Source organism: Helianthus annuus, chromosome 2 (genome assembly GCF_002127325.2).
Source record: "Helianthus annuus cultivar XRQ/B chromosome 2, HanXRQr2.0-SUNRISE, whole genome shotgun sequence".
In the NCBI taxonomy this organism is placed as follows: domain Eukaryota; kingdom Viridiplantae; phylum Streptophyta; class Magnoliopsida; order Asterales; family Asteraceae; genus Helianthus; species Helianthus annuus.
In genome coordinates this window covers 7,993,087-8,011,826 of record NC_035434.2, presented here as the reverse complement: position 1 = coordinate 8,011,826, position 18,740 = coordinate 7,993,087, and the positions used below count along the sequence as shown (strand labels likewise).

Sequence of the window (18,740 nt, the reverse complement as noted above, 5' to 3'; positions counted from 1 at the left end):
TTTGTGGCATGTAAGGATGTTTGGGCGACAAGAGTTGCCATAATGGGAAGAAACCACCATGTTTTTATCACACCACTACATGTTTGAAAAGTAAACATCTAAGTTGATAGATGTCAAAAGGTTGCTTTGAAATGTCTAAAATCAGAGACGTGGGTGTGAAAAAGTTGGTAGTAGTCGTTTATAGTCTTGATAAATGTCAAAAGGTTGTTTGATGGTCCATGGTCGATTGGATCAACCGTGGGATCGATTGTGAGACTATTGTTTGCATTTTCTTGTTTGTTGTGTCTTGCCTATTAATACAAGTTACCCCAACCTTTTCACTCGGTTTTCTGCTCTAAACACTTTCAAATTGTTATATATGATATTAAAAAATAGCCTTTTTTTCTTCTAAATTATTTTGTATTTTAGTGTAGCGGTTTAAAAAAAAAATTAATCCTAAGATTTTACTATGCAGTGACTTTTACTATCTCTTGTTTTTTTAAAGAAAAGACACTGTCACTAGGGATAAGCAAATGGTACTCTGTACTAAAACCGATTTGGTTTCATACCAGTATTGGCACCAAACCATATTGTACCGGGTCATTTTCGGTACCAATTTGATACATACTTTTTGTGTATTTTGGGATGGGTACTTTTTATTTGGTACCGGTCGTACCACACGGTCCACACCATACCAAGCTCTTTCAGCACTATACCCATTAACTTGAAAGTTTACTTTAGCTAATGTTTCAAAATAATAAATTTCCAACCTAGAGGCAAGAATACACCATACATGTATAATAAATTCATATACACCTTATAATTTGATGATCACTTAACTTTTGTTTCACAAATTTTGCTAAAAATACCCAATCAACTTAGCTTAACTTATGAAATAAAACATATTTTAGAAAACAAGTATCAAACTTAAGAGGTCCACCCAAACACCAATATCTAGCAAAATGTGTTCGATACCGAGTCTACAAAACAACATCATAAGTCCTCTTGGCGAGACTCTAAGCTTTCGTACATACGCGTACAAGCACCGGAAAACTCCGCCATCGCCGTCAAAACCTCCGGCAACGCCGCCATCATATTCAACACCGCCATCTCCTTCACCTTAACTCTATGTCGCTGGTAAACCTCCTCCGCCTCCTCCAATAGTCTCTTCAACACCTCCACAACCACTTGTTGTTCCGCGATCACATTCATATCATCCATCACATCAACATCCATCTCATCACTCGGTATTCTCTTCGCGATTTGTTAGCCGCACCACTCCTCAAACTTGCGTGTTTTTCTCGTTATTTCTTGTCGAATTTCATCACGTCTTTCTTTCAACTTCATTTCCTCTGCATGATACTGAACAACTGTTACAACTACACATGACAACGACCTAATCGCGGTTTTCACACCTTCTTCTGGAAGCTTCTCGATCCGATCATTCCATGTACGTAACAACAACTCTATATTAGAGTTTTGAGACCTTACATTGTGATCTATACAAACTAAGTTTAGCTTTAGCCAATTGTTAAGAGATTTGATGTATTCGCTCTTGTGATTCGTGAGTTTTTCAAACTCGAAGCGCCAGTTCGTCACTTGAAGGTAAATTTTCTCAATGTTCTTCGAATTACATTCGCTTTTGTTATTTGGTAAGTGTGAGATTCTAGTTTTGATGTTGATTAGCCTTTGCACAATCTTCAATTGTTGTTTGTGTTGCCTTTGTATGTTGTTCCACATTTCTCTCAACCTGCACACAAGTTTTGATCACTAATTTACATATTATTAATTTGTAATTGGTTTATGCATATTGGTGTTGTATTGTGTGCTTAATTGATTTTTGGTGGATTAGTGTTGTCTTTTGTTTATTACGAGTTGACGCAAACCCGTGCGTTGCGACGGAACGGTTAAATCTGGAGAAAAAATAAATGGTCGTAGACGATTACGTAAAACTTTTTATGGAAAGATGAATAAGTTGAAATGATAATATTTGTTTGTTATAGCAGAGAAAACCTAAATGCCTCAAAGGATTTACATCGATTCAGAACGATAAAAATGAATGTCACAGCCGATTGTTTTAATCTCGTTATAATTGATTTTGAAACACATATTTCAAATTATTGTTTTGGGAAGTTTTATGGGTGTAAATAAAGTAGTCGAGCATAAGCTCGGCTAGACTTGAGCTCGGTAAGTTTAGCTTAAAGAGAGCTCGAGCACGAGTTCGACTTGGTTCAACTTGAGTTGAGCTCAGCTCTTGAGTAATTTTTGGACTATCTACATTCGTAACCCAACCTCAACCAACCTTTCAATAAAAAGGTAGTTAATTTTTCTTCCACCAACACAACACAACCTAACCCAACTCATCACAACCTTTTACACCCATTAACAATCCAACCTAAACCAATCTTTTATCGTCGCTTACCATTACTCCGATTACTCCTCTTGTACCCAATGCAATTATTGCACCTGAAGCTACTGCACCAACTCCAAATTCACCTCTACAATCAGAACCCATTATACCTCATGACGAAGGCACATCAAACGCTCAAAACCAAGACAACGCTGAACCCGATAATCTACTCAGGAGGTCATCCAGGCAAAGAAGGCCTCCTAATTGGGATGATTATGTTACCTACCTGACTGAAATGGATCCCGGAAAGCTCATTGATCCTATCTCTTACAATGAAGCCATTAGCAGTGATCAGTCTTCTGAATGGAATAAAGCAATGATTGATGAGCTTGATTCCATGAAGAAAAATGACGTTTGGGATTTGGTAGAATTACCCAACGGAGTCAAACCCGTAGGATGCAAATGGGTGTTCAAACAATTAACCTTTTTCATCGAAAAACAGAGATCTCGAGTCGCAAACTGATGAACTCGAAATCGGCTGTCATGGTTTTAAAGGTTTCAAAATTCCGTTTTCCAAGTTTCAATCCCAGAATTATGGATACGAAAACAGAACTGACTAATCAACATATGCTCTGATACCACATGTTGTTTCAGTTCTGTTTGTTCATGATGGAAAACATACAAATCATACCTGTCACCGCAGATAGTGCAGAGGAGAATCCTGTGAGAGAGTTCGACATGCCTGTCATCTTGATTCGGTTCCTCCTTAGGGTGCTGACTGATGATGGTGACTTAGAAACCGAAAAGGGGATCGGTTATGGAGAGGAGGTTTCGTGATGATGTTATGGCTTATGGGGTGTGAATTGTGTAACTGAGTAACCCTTAAACCTCCACATAACTCTCCTTATATAAGCACCCAGGAGGAAACCTAATTAGTTACTAAGGGTAATATGGTCCATCAACAATTACCAACTAATTAAATAATAGGTTCTAATATATTTTGATCTCTATAATGTAAATGATTAAGATGGCTATAGATTAAATATTAAACATAACAATATTTAATCTTACAAATACGTTATATGTATAAACCCAAAACAAAAATAAATAAATAAAACACAAACAATGAACCCCCCACCACCACCACCCAAAAATCTAAACCTCCCCCTCCCCTCTCAAAAAAAAAAAAAAAAAAAAAAAAAAAAAAAAAAAAAAAAAACTAAACCCCTACTATCCAAGTTAAATGCGAAAAACTAAACCCCTAAACTAAATTCTAAAATTTATTTTTTTCCGTAAATCAAGACTTTTTGTTAATAAAAATATTCAAAAAATTTTATTAAAAGTCTCGATTTTAATGGATTTTTTTTAAAAACAATTGTGTGTTTTTTAAGCATTTTTAGTTAGTTTTGTTTATGTTCACACTAGTTCTCAACCTAAATGGTGGTTCTTAAATGATTCTTAACCTATACACACACACACATATATATATCTGTATATATGGGAGAGTTTATTTGAGAACGCTAAATATTGCGAGAACCGTGAGAATGGATGAAAAAACTGCGAGAACTTTGTTTATGTTCACACTAGTTCTCAATCTAAACGGGTGATTTGTAGAGTTTGTTAATGGTGAATTTGGGAATAAGGAAAGTTAATGAAAGGAAACAGAAAGACCCCCTGGACTTTGGGAAATCTTCATTTCGCCCCTTGATTGTGTATTAAAAAAACTAATATTAAAAAAATAAGTAAAATGACTAAAAGGCCCTCACATGCTTTGCATGTAAGGTGACTTAACCAAGAATATTAACAGAGTTTGTGTTAAAGGTTGAACCTGTAACAAAACATGAATATAAAGGTTGGTTTTTGCCGATTTCATAGTGAAAGGTATGAAGTACAGTTTGGGTATAACATAAATGTTGATTTCTGTAATTTTGTCTTAATTAAACTTTATATACTTTAAATATTTTTATATGCAACATAATATATATTATTTAGTTGTTTTTATCGTGATGTTTTATATAATAATTAATATTATATAATATATATGTGTGTGTATATAATATTAAATGAAAATTATATAAACAAGAGACTCGCTTAAGCTTGCAAGTTAGCTCAAGCTCGGGTTCATTTATTAAACAAGCATATTTTTAAATTCTATCTCGTTTAACCTCGGCTAAACGAGTCGTTTTTTAGTAGCTTACGAGCAGTTTGGCTCGTTTACAACCCTAGTTTGGATGTTTGTTGTTTGAATCTGTTACTTACTGTTGAACGAATTGAACGAGTTTCGGATACAAGTGTTGATCATGAAGGCGATTGATTTCGGAGACGGTTGAATCTATGGATTGCATCTCCACAATATATGTTGTGTGCAAGTGATTTACACTTGCTTCTATTTGCTTCAACTTGTCACTACTAACGCCACGTTTTCTATGTTTGTTTAGCAATGCCATCTTTTTCTGGTATTCGGATTTCATCTTGTCACCAACCTGTTCATTATCGTAACACTAAGTCAAAATTGTGACCAAACAAACTGTGTATTCATATGATATCTACTCAATTATACAAGTTAAATTGGATCGCTATTATAAAAAAACGAACCAAATAAAAAACCGGTGGATCGGTTAATGGGTTTTTTTTTTTTTGAAAACCGAATCTAGCGGATGGTTATGGTTATCAATGTTTTCATACCCACCATGACCGAACCGAACCAACATGTAATAAATCTTTGAAAGTTAGGACTTTTCACTATATTTTTAATATTTGATGTTTTTTTATTCAAGGTTTTTAGTATTTATGGGTTTTTCATATCGTTTTGTGGTTTCGGGTGAATGTTTATTTGAATTTATGGAATATATCATATACTTTATTTGAATATTCGATAATAGCTGGTATTAGTATTGTAGATTATATGCATTTTTTAATACTATGTAATATAATAATATATACAAATATGCAATAACAATTTATTCCATGTTAAAAAAATTAAGCTATTTTTAGCTAGGCTAAATACACGGTTAACTACCCACAACCGACCGGCTACAACCATCAAAACCGATTAATCATAACCGCCATAACCAGACAAACACGAACTCAACCATAAAAAGGTTTTGACTCTTCATTTCTCTGTTACTATATGTATTGTCACAAAGGTAAATATATATATATATATATATATATATATAAAAGGTTGCATACCTTCACTTGATCATATAGCCTAATCTCCCATTCTAGCATCTTGTCTAGTAGGGTAGCATGAGTTTCTTTCTCTTTGCAAGAAAAATCGACCTTTGCACCATTAATGATGTTCTTGACTCTTGTTGAATGCTTACTTTGGCCTAAAACCGAGCATTAATCGATATCAGGTGAAAAACGATCCAACATAAACAAAACATGTTTGTCATCCAACACGTTTTAATCAAATTTGGTATAAACGAAACCAGATACATGTTTGCGTGACTAGTCTCAATAAATGAGCGTTTTTTTAAAGAAAACTAGATCAAAGTTAACGGAGCCAAACTTAGAACCGTTATTATTCGAATATATCATGAACCCAACTTTTTTTAAGAACTAAAAAACCAAGAACCGAACAATATATAACCGTTATAGTCAAGCATTGGCCCCCCAGGCCCCCACTGATTTTCCACTCATAGTGTTAATTTTACTGAAAAGTTTTTTTAGTGTAAAATATAGGATTTTTAAGAGTCCGGTCCCACCAATTTGGATTTTGAAAGTCCAGACCCCATTAAGTTTTCGTTCAAGCTCCGCCACTACAGTCAAGTCATAGTTTGGTTCTTCGATTTTATCGGCCCGATTAGACTATGTACAATCATTTACATACCTTGATTATGAGCCAAACTAGAGTGATAATGCAACTTATTGTCCTCATGAATCTTGAAAACTTCACATATACTCTCAGAGGCTTTAACAAAACCATCATCAACCTCTCTAAACACCTTCAGCAAATTCACATCCTCCCTATCTTCCACGACGGACGACTGCGGCCGCCCTTCCCCGCTCTTCACCGCCTTCATCCAACCACCACGTTTTTCGTTAGCTACAACCGAGCTATCCCCACGAACATCTTCCATTAACAATGTAAAGAAATCCCATGCTAATATACCATTGTTGTCCGGTGATCTCTTCTGCTGAGGTGGACAAACGGAATGGTAAGGCGGATCATGCGGTTCTGATTGTGCGTAATCACATAGCGCGGTGCCCATGTTCTTTAGGGCAGCCGCGTATGTAAAATGGGCTGAAACAAATGCCGCATGGGCCAATGCTGATTGTTTCATAAATGCTATTCTTTCCTTGCATTGATTAATAGTTGTTACGTTGTTGATCTTTGATTCTGAACACCCCATAATGTTTCCCGTTTACCAACTATCTCAATGTTTCTTGTTTTGTAAGATCTGATTGGATGTTTTGATCCGATAATTTTGGGTGAAATTTTATGCTGTTTTTGGTATGTAAAAGATGTCAAGAGAATGATGTGAGGGGATTCTAGTTTTTGATTGTTGGAAAAGGACGACTCATTCATAGCCAAAAATTAGAATGTTTTTACTTCTTAGCACAATTTGTTGTAATAAAACCACACTAGCTTTCAAACTATATACACCTAATGAAAACCGAGCCCAACTCGAATCTTTAACATAAAAGAGCTCAAGTGAGTACTCGAAGTCGGCTCACTAGAGGGGTGTCCGCACATTCCGCTGGGGAACTCAGACACCGGCAATCATGTAACATATTAATTATTTTTAAACTAAAAAAAACTATAGCAGTACGGTACTCAAATTAAAGATAATAAAAAGCTCGTTTATATAAAATAATCATGCAACATATTAATTATTTTTCAACCAATCTTTGGGATAGTTGTTTAAGTATACACTTAGTTTTATGACATAACGGAACCAGACCCGACCCGGTTCTGGGCCCATGCAATCCTACAAATCAATGTTGATTTTGGTTTCGAATTTATGTGTTGATGATGGGGATTCGTTTATATATAAAAGCATCCTTAAAAATACTGACTCTATATATAATATTGATAAATACGCGAACAGTTTAACATAAATAAACAAAACGAGAAGCTTGTTCATGTTCGCTTATTTACTTAACCGAACATAAGATCTTGTTCCTTTAAGAAAAAGATAAACTCACAAACACGCACTTCTCATGGGCGGCTTGTTTACCACCCGCCCCTGGACCAAAGTTATGTAGCTAATGCGGTATCTATCCCAGTGGGACAGTGGCGGACATAGAGTATTAATATGGGTAGCACGGACTACCCCTCAACCCCGTCTCCGTAGTGTAAAAATACCCCTTAACTCCATATCCGTAGTGTAAAAATACCCCTCAACTCCGTTTCTGTTATATAAAGGATACCCCTGATCCTAAAAAAAAAAATAGGATACCGCTAACTTTTTGGGCTAGTTCCGCCACTGCAGTGGGATATCGGTAATTTTAATATCATGTTGAATTTATATATATAGCAATTTAACACTAACAATTCAGTGAACTCTCCTACCATTAACAAATTAACCTTTTGCAACTTGCAAAACACTACAAATTGTAGCAACCAGCAAGTAGGAACCGATTAAGACTTATAACACTAACATTTAACAATTAAGACTTAAAACACTAATAGCAGCAATAAGAAGAAAGAAAGACAAATGGTAGAACTAAGAAGAAATGTACTAATATCGGGAAAATCAGTGATATATCAGTCAGATATTGATTCAATATCGGTCAAATATCGATCAATTTCGCCGATAATTTCGGTACCAATATTTTGAACCTATATCTCACTAGGGGACCAATAACCGATATATCATCAGTGATATATTGCGATATTAACTGCATAGGACCAAAGTGAACATATCAACCGGTTCAAGTACCATCAGGTTCTTTGGTATTGTCGGCCCATACTAGTTTTGTGGGTCTGCATTTACTCGTTAATAAGTAAACGAGTTGAAAACGATAACTCACGCAGTGAAACCGACTCCGATTCATGTTCAAACTATAGAGCTTTTTCCTTCTTTCATATACTTGATTTTCCAGAGCTCTAAATCATGTCCTCGATTGTAATTAACGGCGTAGTGAGGGATCTCTGTAAGATCAATGCGTGTTCCCACAAAGGCACTTGCAGATCCATTTTGAAGCTCATTGTTTTCTGCATCATCTATTTGCCAAGCAACCATCAGAAATCAGTTTTAAACGGATTCGGGTCAAAATCAGTAAGCTTTTAGTGCTAGTAAAAGGGGGTCCGGGTCAAAATCCGTATAATTACTGGTCAAAACGGCCAATCAGGCTGACCTACAGAACTTATTTTTTAAGTTACTAACTAATTACCTAGGGGTGCAAACAAGCCAAGCGGCTCGCGAGCTGCTCGAGATCGGCTCGAGAAAAAGCTCGAAACGAGCCAAGCCTTATAGAAGCTGAGCTAAGCTTGAGCCTAAAATAAAGCTCGTTTATTTATCGAGCCCGAGCTCGAGCCTAGCATTAGTTTTTTTAGTTTTTATCGAGCCTTATTAATATTTCATAATATTTACCCTTATCGAGCCTTAGTGTAAATTTAGTTTTTATTAATGTTTAATAACATTTAACCCCTTATTTTAAGTTGTCTAGTAAACGAGCCGAGCCGAGCTTATTTAAACTTGTTTACGAGCCGAGCCTGAACCTAATGATAAGCTTGTTTAGTAAACGAGCCCGAGCTTCACTTATCGAACTCGCAAGCCTACACGAGTCTATTGTTTATATTATTTTTAGTTAATACATTAATTAATAGATAATAAACGAGTCGAGCCGAGCTCGAGAAACTACCAACAACCCGAGCTCTCATAACTTAACCGAGCTCGAGCCTAGTCGAACTCGGGCTTGGCTCGGCTCGTTTGCACCCCTACAATTACCTTTTTGACATTTACTGTAGTTTGCCTGTAATTAGCGCGTTAAAAACGTTTTTGAGAAAAAAATATTATTGCAATAATTAACATTATTTAATATAGTGATTTAGGAGGTTTTGGACAATTGGAAATAAATAATCCCCCCTTACTCAATTTGGCCGATAATAATCCCAAGTCAGTTATTGGCCGATAATAATCCGAACTTGTCAATTTTTTTTGTAAAATAGTCCGCCGTTAAAATAGCTGAACGGAGTTAAATTTTTTTCCGAATTACAAACCGATGTTTTAGGGCTTTTGATTAGAACGAGGATACGAGTCGAATGATGTAAAACTTAACTCGAAATACTGCCCCAACCCACGAAAACGGTGCTTCAATTCGGGTGTTTAAACTTCCAATTAACAAAAATCAAGCTATTTCGAGCACAATTTCAAGGTAAGTTTTACATCAATCAACTCGTATCCTCGTTCTGATCAAAAGCCCTAAAACATCGGTTTGTAATTCGGAAAAAAAAAACTTAACTACGTTAAGCTAATCTAACGGCAGACTATTTTACAAAAAAAAATGACCAGTTCGGACTATTATCGGCCAATAACTGACTTGGGATTATTATCAGCCAAATTGAGTTAGGTGGGATTATTTATTTCCAATTCGCCGGAGGTTTTAAGCCTTTTATTACACTTCGGATGACTTAGACGACACATTTGTGTCGAAACTACCATTCTTTTATTATAGATTGTCACTTTTACAGGAAGAAGAATTACCTATTTCGTCCCTGACGTAACTTCGAAAACGTGAATACCCATTTGCAACGACATTAAGATCATTAATGCTAAAATTGTATCTTTTTTCAAGAGCCAAATATAATACCTGAAATTAAAACAACATATTATCCATGGATGTAAACAAAAAAATAAGGTGAAAGTTGAGACCCTAAGACTGGAGGGTATGGAGAGCCTCGTCCCCAAGGGGATGGGCCGCCACGTCACCGCCACGTAAGCGGGGCCTAAAGGGGATGGACCTAGGGGCAGTGGCGAAGCTTGAGATTTCCGACCGGGGGGTCGAAAACGTATATACCAAAAATTTCTGTAAAATCGGGGGGTCAAAAACGTATATACCCAAAAATTTCTATACGAAAACTACATACTCTCCACTAACGAGCGAAAAGTTCGGAGGGTCGGCCGCCCCCACAAAGCTACGCCCATGCCTAGGGGGGTGGGGGATGAACCCCTTTATATATATATATATGTATGTATGTATGTATAGCTGTGTGTGTGAGGAGAGAGAACACAGGCCCGTCGAGCACGTCATTGGGGAGCCGGAGTCGCCGGGACGCGCCTATGGGGGCGGTGTGGGGGTGCGGCGCCGGGCCACGCCGGGCCTAAGCCGGCCCCCATATCCTCCAGTCTAATACATTTTAACGTGTTTTTAATGTTACCTTTTTTAAACCGTTTGACATTAATCTCTCTAAAGTATGAAACAATGCATCAGTGAGGTCATCACTGTAAATAACATCAGCAGCTACCAGCAAAGACGCCTTTTTAAGTTCTTCGAATTCTGATCGACTCCAAGCAAAACTAGATTATAAAAACATATATGTCGAGTCCGGACCAGTGGTTAGTAGAGGTGTTTATTAAAATATAAAGAGTAAAGTACACGGATGGTCCCTGTGGTTAACCAAAATTTTGGATTTGGTCCCTGGCTATTCAAAAGTACATAGATGGTCCTGTGGTTTGCACTTTGTAACGCATTTAGCCCCAGCTAACAAATCTAAAGGCTTTAGCAGGTCCAAATTAGGGACTAAATGCATTACAAAGTGCAAACCACAGAGACCATCCTTATACCTTACTCAAGTTAAATGTGCTTAAAACAAAAAAGGGTCAAGTGGGTCAAAAGTCAACGTATAAAAACTCCCAAGTCAGATTACTAGAAAATTTTGCTTACTAGTTTACCCCTTTAAATAATATATCGTTCTCAAGGGCGGAATGCACGATACAAAAACAAAGTTTACATGTTTTCGTGATATTAGCAACCGACTAAAGAAACACTTTATCGCCAATTTTAGCAACCAATTTACGTTTTATGACCAGTTTAATGCGTAGCAGGTATTTTTTACTGTTTTTTTTAAGTAAAATGTCATTTCCGTAGCAGGTATTTTTTACTGTTTTTAGCAGTCTGCCACTTTTCTTAATCGCGCTAGAAACAACATTTTTTTGTAAAATTCACACAGAAAAAAAACAAAAAAGTGTTTGTGGGTCAGCCCAACCCAGCCTGTTTTGACCCGTTACACAACCCGTCTGACCCACCCACTGCAAGATAATATTACCTTTCACAAGATGCACAATTGTCTTGTGTAGGGGGCCATGAAGCCTTCCAATCAAGTTCCCGTACATAAACCGAAGTTTTAGAGGGTAACAATGCAGAATTGAGATGAACATTGCTAGCACAGTTTTCAAGTATGTCGATCCCGTGATCTATCAAATAATAATATGAATGTAAGCATTTATTTGCAATGTTCCCCAAGGATATAACCATAAAGCACATTAAGTAGAGGTAGCAATGTCAACACGTATACTTATAAATGGTTGTGTTTTATCTCAAACGGGTATAATCAATATAAAAGCTACAAGGGTGCTGAAAATCTACTTTTAATGTATACATCTAGGGCTGCAAACGAACCAAACGTTTGGCAAACAGTTCGTGAACCGTGCGGCAGGAAGTTTGATTGTGTTCGTTCGTTTATTAAACATACACGAACAAGAAATTCCGTTCGTTTAGTTAAACAAACAAACATGAACAGAGGCCGTGTTTGTTCATTTATGTTTGTGAGCGTTCAGTAAGGTGTCCGTTTGTGTTCGATAGTTTATTAGTGTTTTTCGTTTTTATATTTTATTTTAATAGTTCAAAATTCCCACAGATAAAATATTTAATAAGTGTCAGTGTATTATATATTCTGTTCATGAACGCTTGTTTGTGTTTGTTTATTTCCATTTGTGTTCATGAACATTAGTTTGTGCTCATTTGTGTTCATCAATGTCCGTTGCCTAAAATTAACAAACAAACACAAACGAACATGAACAAGTTCATTTCCTTAACAAACATAAAATCCCGTTCGGTAAGTGCTCATGAACTGTAAGTGAACACATATATTTCTTAATGGTCTTGTTCGTGTTCGTTTGGTTCGTTTGCAGCCCTATATACATCCTCCAAAATCTGAATCCAAAAATTTTACTTATTATTATTAAAAATACCATCTCTACCGGATAGGGGAGGGGGGGGGGTATGCATGAATACCTGTCAGATAGACTGATTTAGCAACCCGTGCAAGCAGCATACCGACCAAGCCTGGTAAAGATTCAGAAATAAAAAAGTTACATATTTAGTCCTATTTACCCTAATTCAAAAGCCTTTTGGTCTCATTTCACAAAACGTCTCGGTTTTTTTTTTTTCAGAAAATGTTTTTTCGGTCATCGTATCTTTCTATATTAGAAATTATACCGAAAACTTGACTATATTAGAAATTATACCAAACACTTGCATTTTCTACCCGTACTCATGTTTAGCATTAACAAATGGATTTGGGCCGTGGTACAAGTGACAATTTTCTGAGATCGTAAAAGTTTTGTTATGGTAGAACATCTATGAGTCAGGGCTGAAAACGAACTGAACGTTCAGCGAACAATTCGAGAACCGTTCGGCGGGAAGTTTTTTTATGTTTGTTTTTTTAATAAATGAACAAACACGAACAAAAAATTTTGTTCGATAAGTTAAACAAACAAACAAACATGAACAGAGGTTGCGTTCATTCGTTTATGTTCGTGAACGTTCGGTAATGTGTTTATTTATGTTTGATCGTATATGAATCAAGATTACCTGTACCAGCACCAAGTTCTACTGCTACGATCCCATTAAACTCAGATGAAGTATACATCTTATGCAAAACAAAATCACAGAGTACTAGTTCGGCTCTCCAAACCTGAAAAAAAGGATTAATCCAGTTTATACTCCTAAAAATTCATTAATACATATATAACCTTCATACTTCTAAATTTCATGTATCATATGTACCCTTTTAAAACACTAAAAACATCATATTTGGTCATTCCGTAGTAAATAAAATAAATTCAGCTACTTATAACTACATATTTCATTAAATAAAGAGTAAACTTTCGTTTTGCTCCCTGTGGTTTGGTCACTTTAACGGTTTTGCCCCAAACCTTTAAAATTAGCCATTTTCCTCCAATAGTTTGCTATGGTTTTTCCATTTTGCTCCCTGCGGGGAGCAAAATGGAAAAACCATAGCAAACTATTGGACTAAAATGGCTATTTTTAGAGGTTTGGGGCAAAACCGTTAAAATGACCAAACCACAGGGAGCAAAACGGAAGTTTACTCTTAAATAAATGAAACTAGATAAAAGTATAAAACCATTTATTACCTGCAAACCGACCTTTGGAATCGATGAGGTGATATTGTGTTGGATAGCCACATCAAACGTGTCCTTCAGAGGTTCTATAAACAAGAAGGCTTCTTTAGAAAATATAACTATTTGCGGGTGAGTAATATACATATACATACACATATGTAAATAGGCAGTGTAAACGAGCCCAGTGGCGGAGCTTGACCAAAAGTTTCGAGGGGGCGTAAAGTGATGGGACCCAAAAATTTTTTTCCTATCGTTATGTTTCGAGTCGGGTCGGGTTGGCTATTCGATTCAAATCGGGTCAAATAATAATAGTTCCAAATAAAACAAAGTGTATATTTACCAAACTACCCATCATTTATATACAAAGTTTATAAATATTTAGGATATACAATTTAGGAAAAATAATCGGGGGGCGATCCTATATAATTTAAAAATTTTCGAACGAAAAATCGGAACATGTACACTTCTAACCGAAGTATTGGGGTGGGCGGGTGCACCCCCGGACACCCACAATACTTCGCCTCTGAACGAGCCGAGCCGCTCGTGAGCTACCTGAGATCGGCTCGCTAAAAGCTTGAATCGCGCATGAGCTTATATGAGCTTCAGGCTATATTTGAGTTCTTTAATAAACGAACTCCGGCCCGAGCTAAATATATATCGAGTTTTACTAGGCTCGCAAGCCTAAACAAGCCTACTATTTATATAATCTTTATTCAACATATTAAATATACATATTTACATAGGTATTATTATGTATAAAACCTATGACAAAAATAATATATATACACATATGTAAAGTACTTGAATTATTAATAAATAATAAACGAGTTGAGCCCGAGCTGAGCTCAAGCCTAGGAGCTCGGGCTTGTTTACACCCCAATATAAAAGGTACTCAATATATAAGATAAAGAGAACCATAAGCTACAATACAATAAGCAAAACTCACTTTTGCGCCTTGGTAAAGCAAGATCACCATCATCATCCAAGCTTACTTCCTGTCGCAGTTTTGAATCATCAAAGCCCTCATATTCATATTTGCCTTCAATGTACTCAACATCTGCATTCCATTTTGAAGATACATTATTTTCCAGTCAAAATAATAAACGGGGAACAAAAATCGCGTTACCTGTACCCAGTCGCGAAGCTTGACCCGAATGACAGGGGGGTCGAAAACGTATATACCCAAAATTTTCTATACGAAAACTACATATATAACACTACTGAGCGAAAAGTTCGGGGGGTCTGGGGTCGGGTGCCCCTCCCCGCCCCTTCTATACTTCGCCACTGCTTGTACCATGTCGTTTAGGGAAAGAGCAATATCATAATAAGTTTCTATATTTACTTGTAAATAGGACAGACTAGCGGTGAGCAAAATAAACAGATAACCGGATTAACCAAAAAAAAATGAACTAACCAAAGTACCAAACCAATTGAGAAACTAATGGTTCAGTTATAATTTTCTGTATAACCAAACTTTTGTTGGACAATATGAATGTGAATGTATCTAGTTGAAGTTTATGTTCGGCTCTGCATATTTAATTTTTCTCCATTCGGTTGTTTGTTGGGGCTCCATTGAATTGTCTGTTTGCCGGTTCACCTGTAGTGATCGCCAATTTATAGAACATGACACCGGATATTATTGGTTTTTGTATAAACCTGTTGGATGGATAAATGTAAGATCACGAGAATGTGCAAAATGAACTGAACTTTCGGATAAATTTAATGACACTACCAGAGAGGGAAAACGGAAACGATCAACACGAAACACTCAAGTAAATCTGTTGAAGCAATAGTTGATTGTAAACAGAGAGCAAGGATTGGGTCGTTTATGGGTGACGCCCAGGCAGCGTGTATACTACCCTATTTAGTTGGAGCTGCACCCGTATGCTATGGTGTGCCAACATATATTTGTAGAGATGATTCGTGATTTTGTCTGGTGTTGTTTGTTATTACTCAACTATACACTTTCAAATAGTTTGACACCTATATGATAAATCTTCCCCGGTTTTCCTCAAGTTTCTTTATCGCTTTCATAGTTCATAAGTTGTTTACTAAAATAACTAATTCCATCTTTAATTGTCGTCTACAATACAATAAAGATTTAGGGGCTGTTTGTTTACCGCTTAATGAGGTTCTTAATGGTTCAGACCCCTTACTGGTTCAGCACTTAATGGTTCAGACTGTTTGTTTCACGAGCAGTGTCTGAATGGTTCAAACATTTGCCTCTGAATGGTTAAGATTTATACAGAGTCTGAATGGTTAAGACATCTAATCTGAATTGGTCAGACATTTGCCTCTGAACAGTTAAACATTATACATGCTCTTAATGGTTCAGACCTCTTACTGATTCAGTACTTAATGATTCAGACCTCTTACTGGTTCAGTACTTAACCATTCAGATGTTGCCAAACAGCCCTTTAGTATGAATACCTAGGTTCTTACCTGAACTATTTGAAAGTGAATAATTGAGTAATCAAAAACAACACCAAACAACTTTATCCGAAAAAAAACAACACCAAACAAAATCACAAACCGTCTATAAAAATGTTTGTTGGCACACCATAACATACAGGTGTCGCTCCAACTAAACAAGGTATATACACGCAGCCTAGGCTTAACCGATAATGACCCGATATTTGTTTTACGTTTACAATCAAGTGTTGCTTCAATATAAATATTGGTTGATCATTTCCTTTTACCTTTCAAGTAGTGTCATCAAATTTATCTTAAAGTTGAATGCATTGTGCACAATCTCCTGATCTTGCATTTATCCATCCACCCAATAGTTTTATACCGAAACCAATAATATACGATGTGACGTTCCATAAATTGGAGTCCGAACAGGGATGTGAACCAGCAAACAGACAACTCAATGGAGTCCCAACATAGACGTATGGCCCTTTTAAGAATAAAGATCCACTACTGCAACCGTTAGAAGAGTAGCGGCACATCGCTCAAGTTTTTGAATCTTTTTATCAAAATGTATTGATTCCTTGAAATCGCATACCGAAAAAGGGATTAAAAGTAGAGAAATATAAAACATGCAAAGTTGAGCTTTTGAGGGTCGGTTATAGTTATATGTCAATAAATAACCAAAATAACAGAGCGGAACATCCATTAAAGTTTTAACGGTTACCTTGTAATTTTCTTTTAATTAACACATATAAGTTTCATTATAACTTCTTAATAAATTATATATGTATATATAACTTGCATTCTCCTTCTCCTTTACAAATTAACAAGTTTTGTTATAAATAATAATATATCATCAAACTTTTGACCCAAAACCTACCAATTTGTAACCGACATGATTTAAAAAGGCTTTCCGAGGCTCGCCTTGAGGCTTAAGCCTCAACGCTATGAAAAATCGCATAAAAGGCTTAGCCTCATGGGGGTCAATTGAAACCTAGGCCTCAGCCCTCCGAGGCTGTAAGAGGCGGTGAGGCTAAGGGAAGCCGCCTCGACTCGAGGCCCGTTTCAGCCTTTTTTAGACCTTGGTAACCGAAACCGGTCGGTTATGAAAATTGTTTTGGTGTATACCAAACTAGGGATGAGCAAATCCCGATACCGTCCCGATCCCGAATTTCGCCAAAACTGAGTACCGATACCGAAATATGTCGGTACGGTACGGTACGGTATTTGAAGGTAAAATTCGGGTATTTTACCGGTGCCGTACCGAACCGGTACCGATCCCGAAAATACCGATACCAAAAATGCCAAAAAGTGGATACCGTTTCCGGTACTGAAAAAATTTGTACGGTATTTTCGAGATCGGGATCGGTATTTGATACCAAATGCTCATCCCTGTACCAAACCGACATGGCAAAACATGCTCAACCTTAGGACACATAACTCTATCCTAGATAGAGGTCTGTTCTGTTCTGTGCTGTGCTGTTACCTCAATTTGGACCTTGATTTTCCTTTAATTCAATTAGGGGGTGTAAACAAGCCTAGAGGCTCGATAGCTACTAGCGATTGGCTCGGCTAAAAGCTCGAACAAGCCGAGCCTGATAAAGAGCTCGTTTACACCCTAACTAGATAATCATTCTCCCTACATTAACGGTTTTATAAGAGTCGTTGCAGAAGAGTGTGGTTGTAATAACCACACATATATAGAGACCGATTTATGTAATTAAAGCAACTGTAAGTTAACTAACTACCTGGTGGAAGTGAGAAGGTGAAGTGAGAAACGAATGATCCTGAGATTTTAGGCGGACAACCTAAGTGGATCTCGCTCATTACATGATCGTTTTCGTCTTCCTGTTCACTTTCTTCCGATGAACTCGCTGTCTCCGGCGCCGGTGACGGTTGAATTGGAGGTGTTTCGCCCTCCATTTTAACCGGTGAAACCAACCCTCCTGGTTTGGCTGCAGTCTCCACTATTAATAGATAGACCGGACATAAGTCATTAATTTCTGATCGTTGGAAAAACGTTTTTGACCGGAAAACTCAACATCTGCGTCTCAAACCTTTTTGTAACTTTTTTACCGACTTTAGGAACCTTTTTCTAGTAAAAGCACTATTGAGGTCACTTGAAAACTTTTTTTCGCCGGAAAACTCAACATTTTCATATCAAACCTCTTTGTAGTCTTAGATCGGACCTTTATAAATCTTTTTCTAGCCAAAAACGTTTTTCCGGCGACCAGAGAGTAACGGTGTTAGGGTTCTGTTAGTTAGGGTCCATTGGAGGCCAATATGTTAATAGTTGGAACTGCTAGTTATTTTTAAAGTTGGAATTGTTCACAACCAATAGTCTATAGTTGAGATTATTAAAATTCAATATTTCTTATTTTTATACAAACTAACATAATTCTAGTAATTTATATTACATGATTTCATAGGAAAATGTATACTGCAAAAACACAAATAAAAATTAAACATACGTGTAAGATGTTTTCGTGTGACTAAAAAAATAAATTCACACTAAAATTAAAAGGGTATTAAAGTCGTGATATATGACGTTTTAGTGTCACTAAGAATAAAGTTGTGATATAATCAAAAGGATATTGGTGTGTATTTTACGTTATTCAAAAATCATAAAACGAATACCAATACATTTTTTGAATTAATATTGATATCAGTACCAACGATGT

The 18,740-nt window shown here is 36.6% G+C and overlaps 2 protein-coding genes across 6 annotated transcripts; both read right to left on the bottom strand.

Annotated features, from left to right (window-relative positions):
* Positions 1 to 1,245: 1,245 nt before the first annotated feature.
* Positions 1,246 to 6,687, bottom strand: LOC110885441 (protein ROLLING AND ERECT LEAF 2). The gene is made up of 4 exons (XM_022133130.1): positions 6,165 to 6,687; positions 5,522 to 5,661; positions 4,589 to 4,812; positions 1,246 to 1,729 (listed from the first exon to the last, which is right to left on the bottom strand). The coding sequence occupies exons 1-4, from the start codon at positions 6,685 to 6,687 to the stop codon at positions 1,246 to 1,248; spliced, it is 1,371 nt and encodes a 456-aa protein (XP_021988822.1).
* Positions 6,688 to 7,976: 1,289 nt separating this feature from the next.
* On the bottom strand, positions 7,977 to 18,034 carry LOC110909729 (methyltransferase-like protein 22). Of its 5 annotated transcripts, none has more exons than XM_022154525.2 (9): positions 17,808 to 18,033; positions 14,594 to 14,704; positions 13,660 to 13,733; positions 13,097 to 13,199; positions 12,518 to 12,568; positions 11,550 to 11,697; positions 10,662 to 10,800; positions 9,988 to 10,093; positions 7,977 to 8,495 (listed from the first exon to the last, which is right to left on the bottom strand). In XM_022154525.2, exons 1-9 carry the CDS (start codon positions 17,980 to 17,982, stop codon positions 8,338 to 8,340), a joined length of 1,065 nt encoding a protein of 354 aa, XP_022010217.1. In that variant the 5' UTR covers positions 17,983 to 18,033; the 3' UTR covers positions 7,977 to 8,337. The 5 variants fall into 5 exon arrangements, with proteins under 5 accessions (XP_022010217.1, XP_022010219.1, XP_022010216.1 ...); XM_022154527.2 differs by having other exon boundaries at positions 7,977 to 8,504; positions 13,672 to 13,733; positions 17,808 to 18,032; XM_022154524.1 differs by having other exon boundaries at positions 7,977 to 8,504; positions 17,808 to 18,031.
* Positions 18,035 to 18,740: the final 706 nt, after the last annotated feature.

Bases quoted from the DNA above. Each gene is read 5' to 3' on its own strand.
- LOC110885441 (XM_022133130.1), bottom strand. From the start codon at position 6,687: ATGGGGTGTTCAGAATCAAAGATCAACAACGTAACAACTATTAATCAA. The intron at 5,662-6,164 runs GTATGTAAATGA...GCTCGGTTTTAG, and splicing joins TAGTTTGGCTCATAATCAAG to GCCAAAGTAAGCATTCAACA. The intron at 4,813-5,521 runs GTATGCAACCTT...GATAATGAACAG, and splicing joins GGCTATATGATCAAGTGAAG to GTTGGTGACAAGATGAAATC.
- LOC110909729 (XM_022154524.1), bottom strand. From the start codon at position 17,982: ATGGAGGGCGAAACACCTCCAATTCAACCGTCACCGGCGCCGGAGACA. The intron at 13,200-13,659 runs GTAATAAATGGT...CCTTTTTTTCAG, and splicing joins TTCCAAAGGTCGGTTTGCAG to GTTTGGAGAGCCGAACTAGT. The intron at 10,801-11,549 runs GTAATATTATCT...TTTATAATCTAG, and splicing joins AATTGTGCATCTTGTGAAAG to TTTTGCTTGGAGTCGATCAG.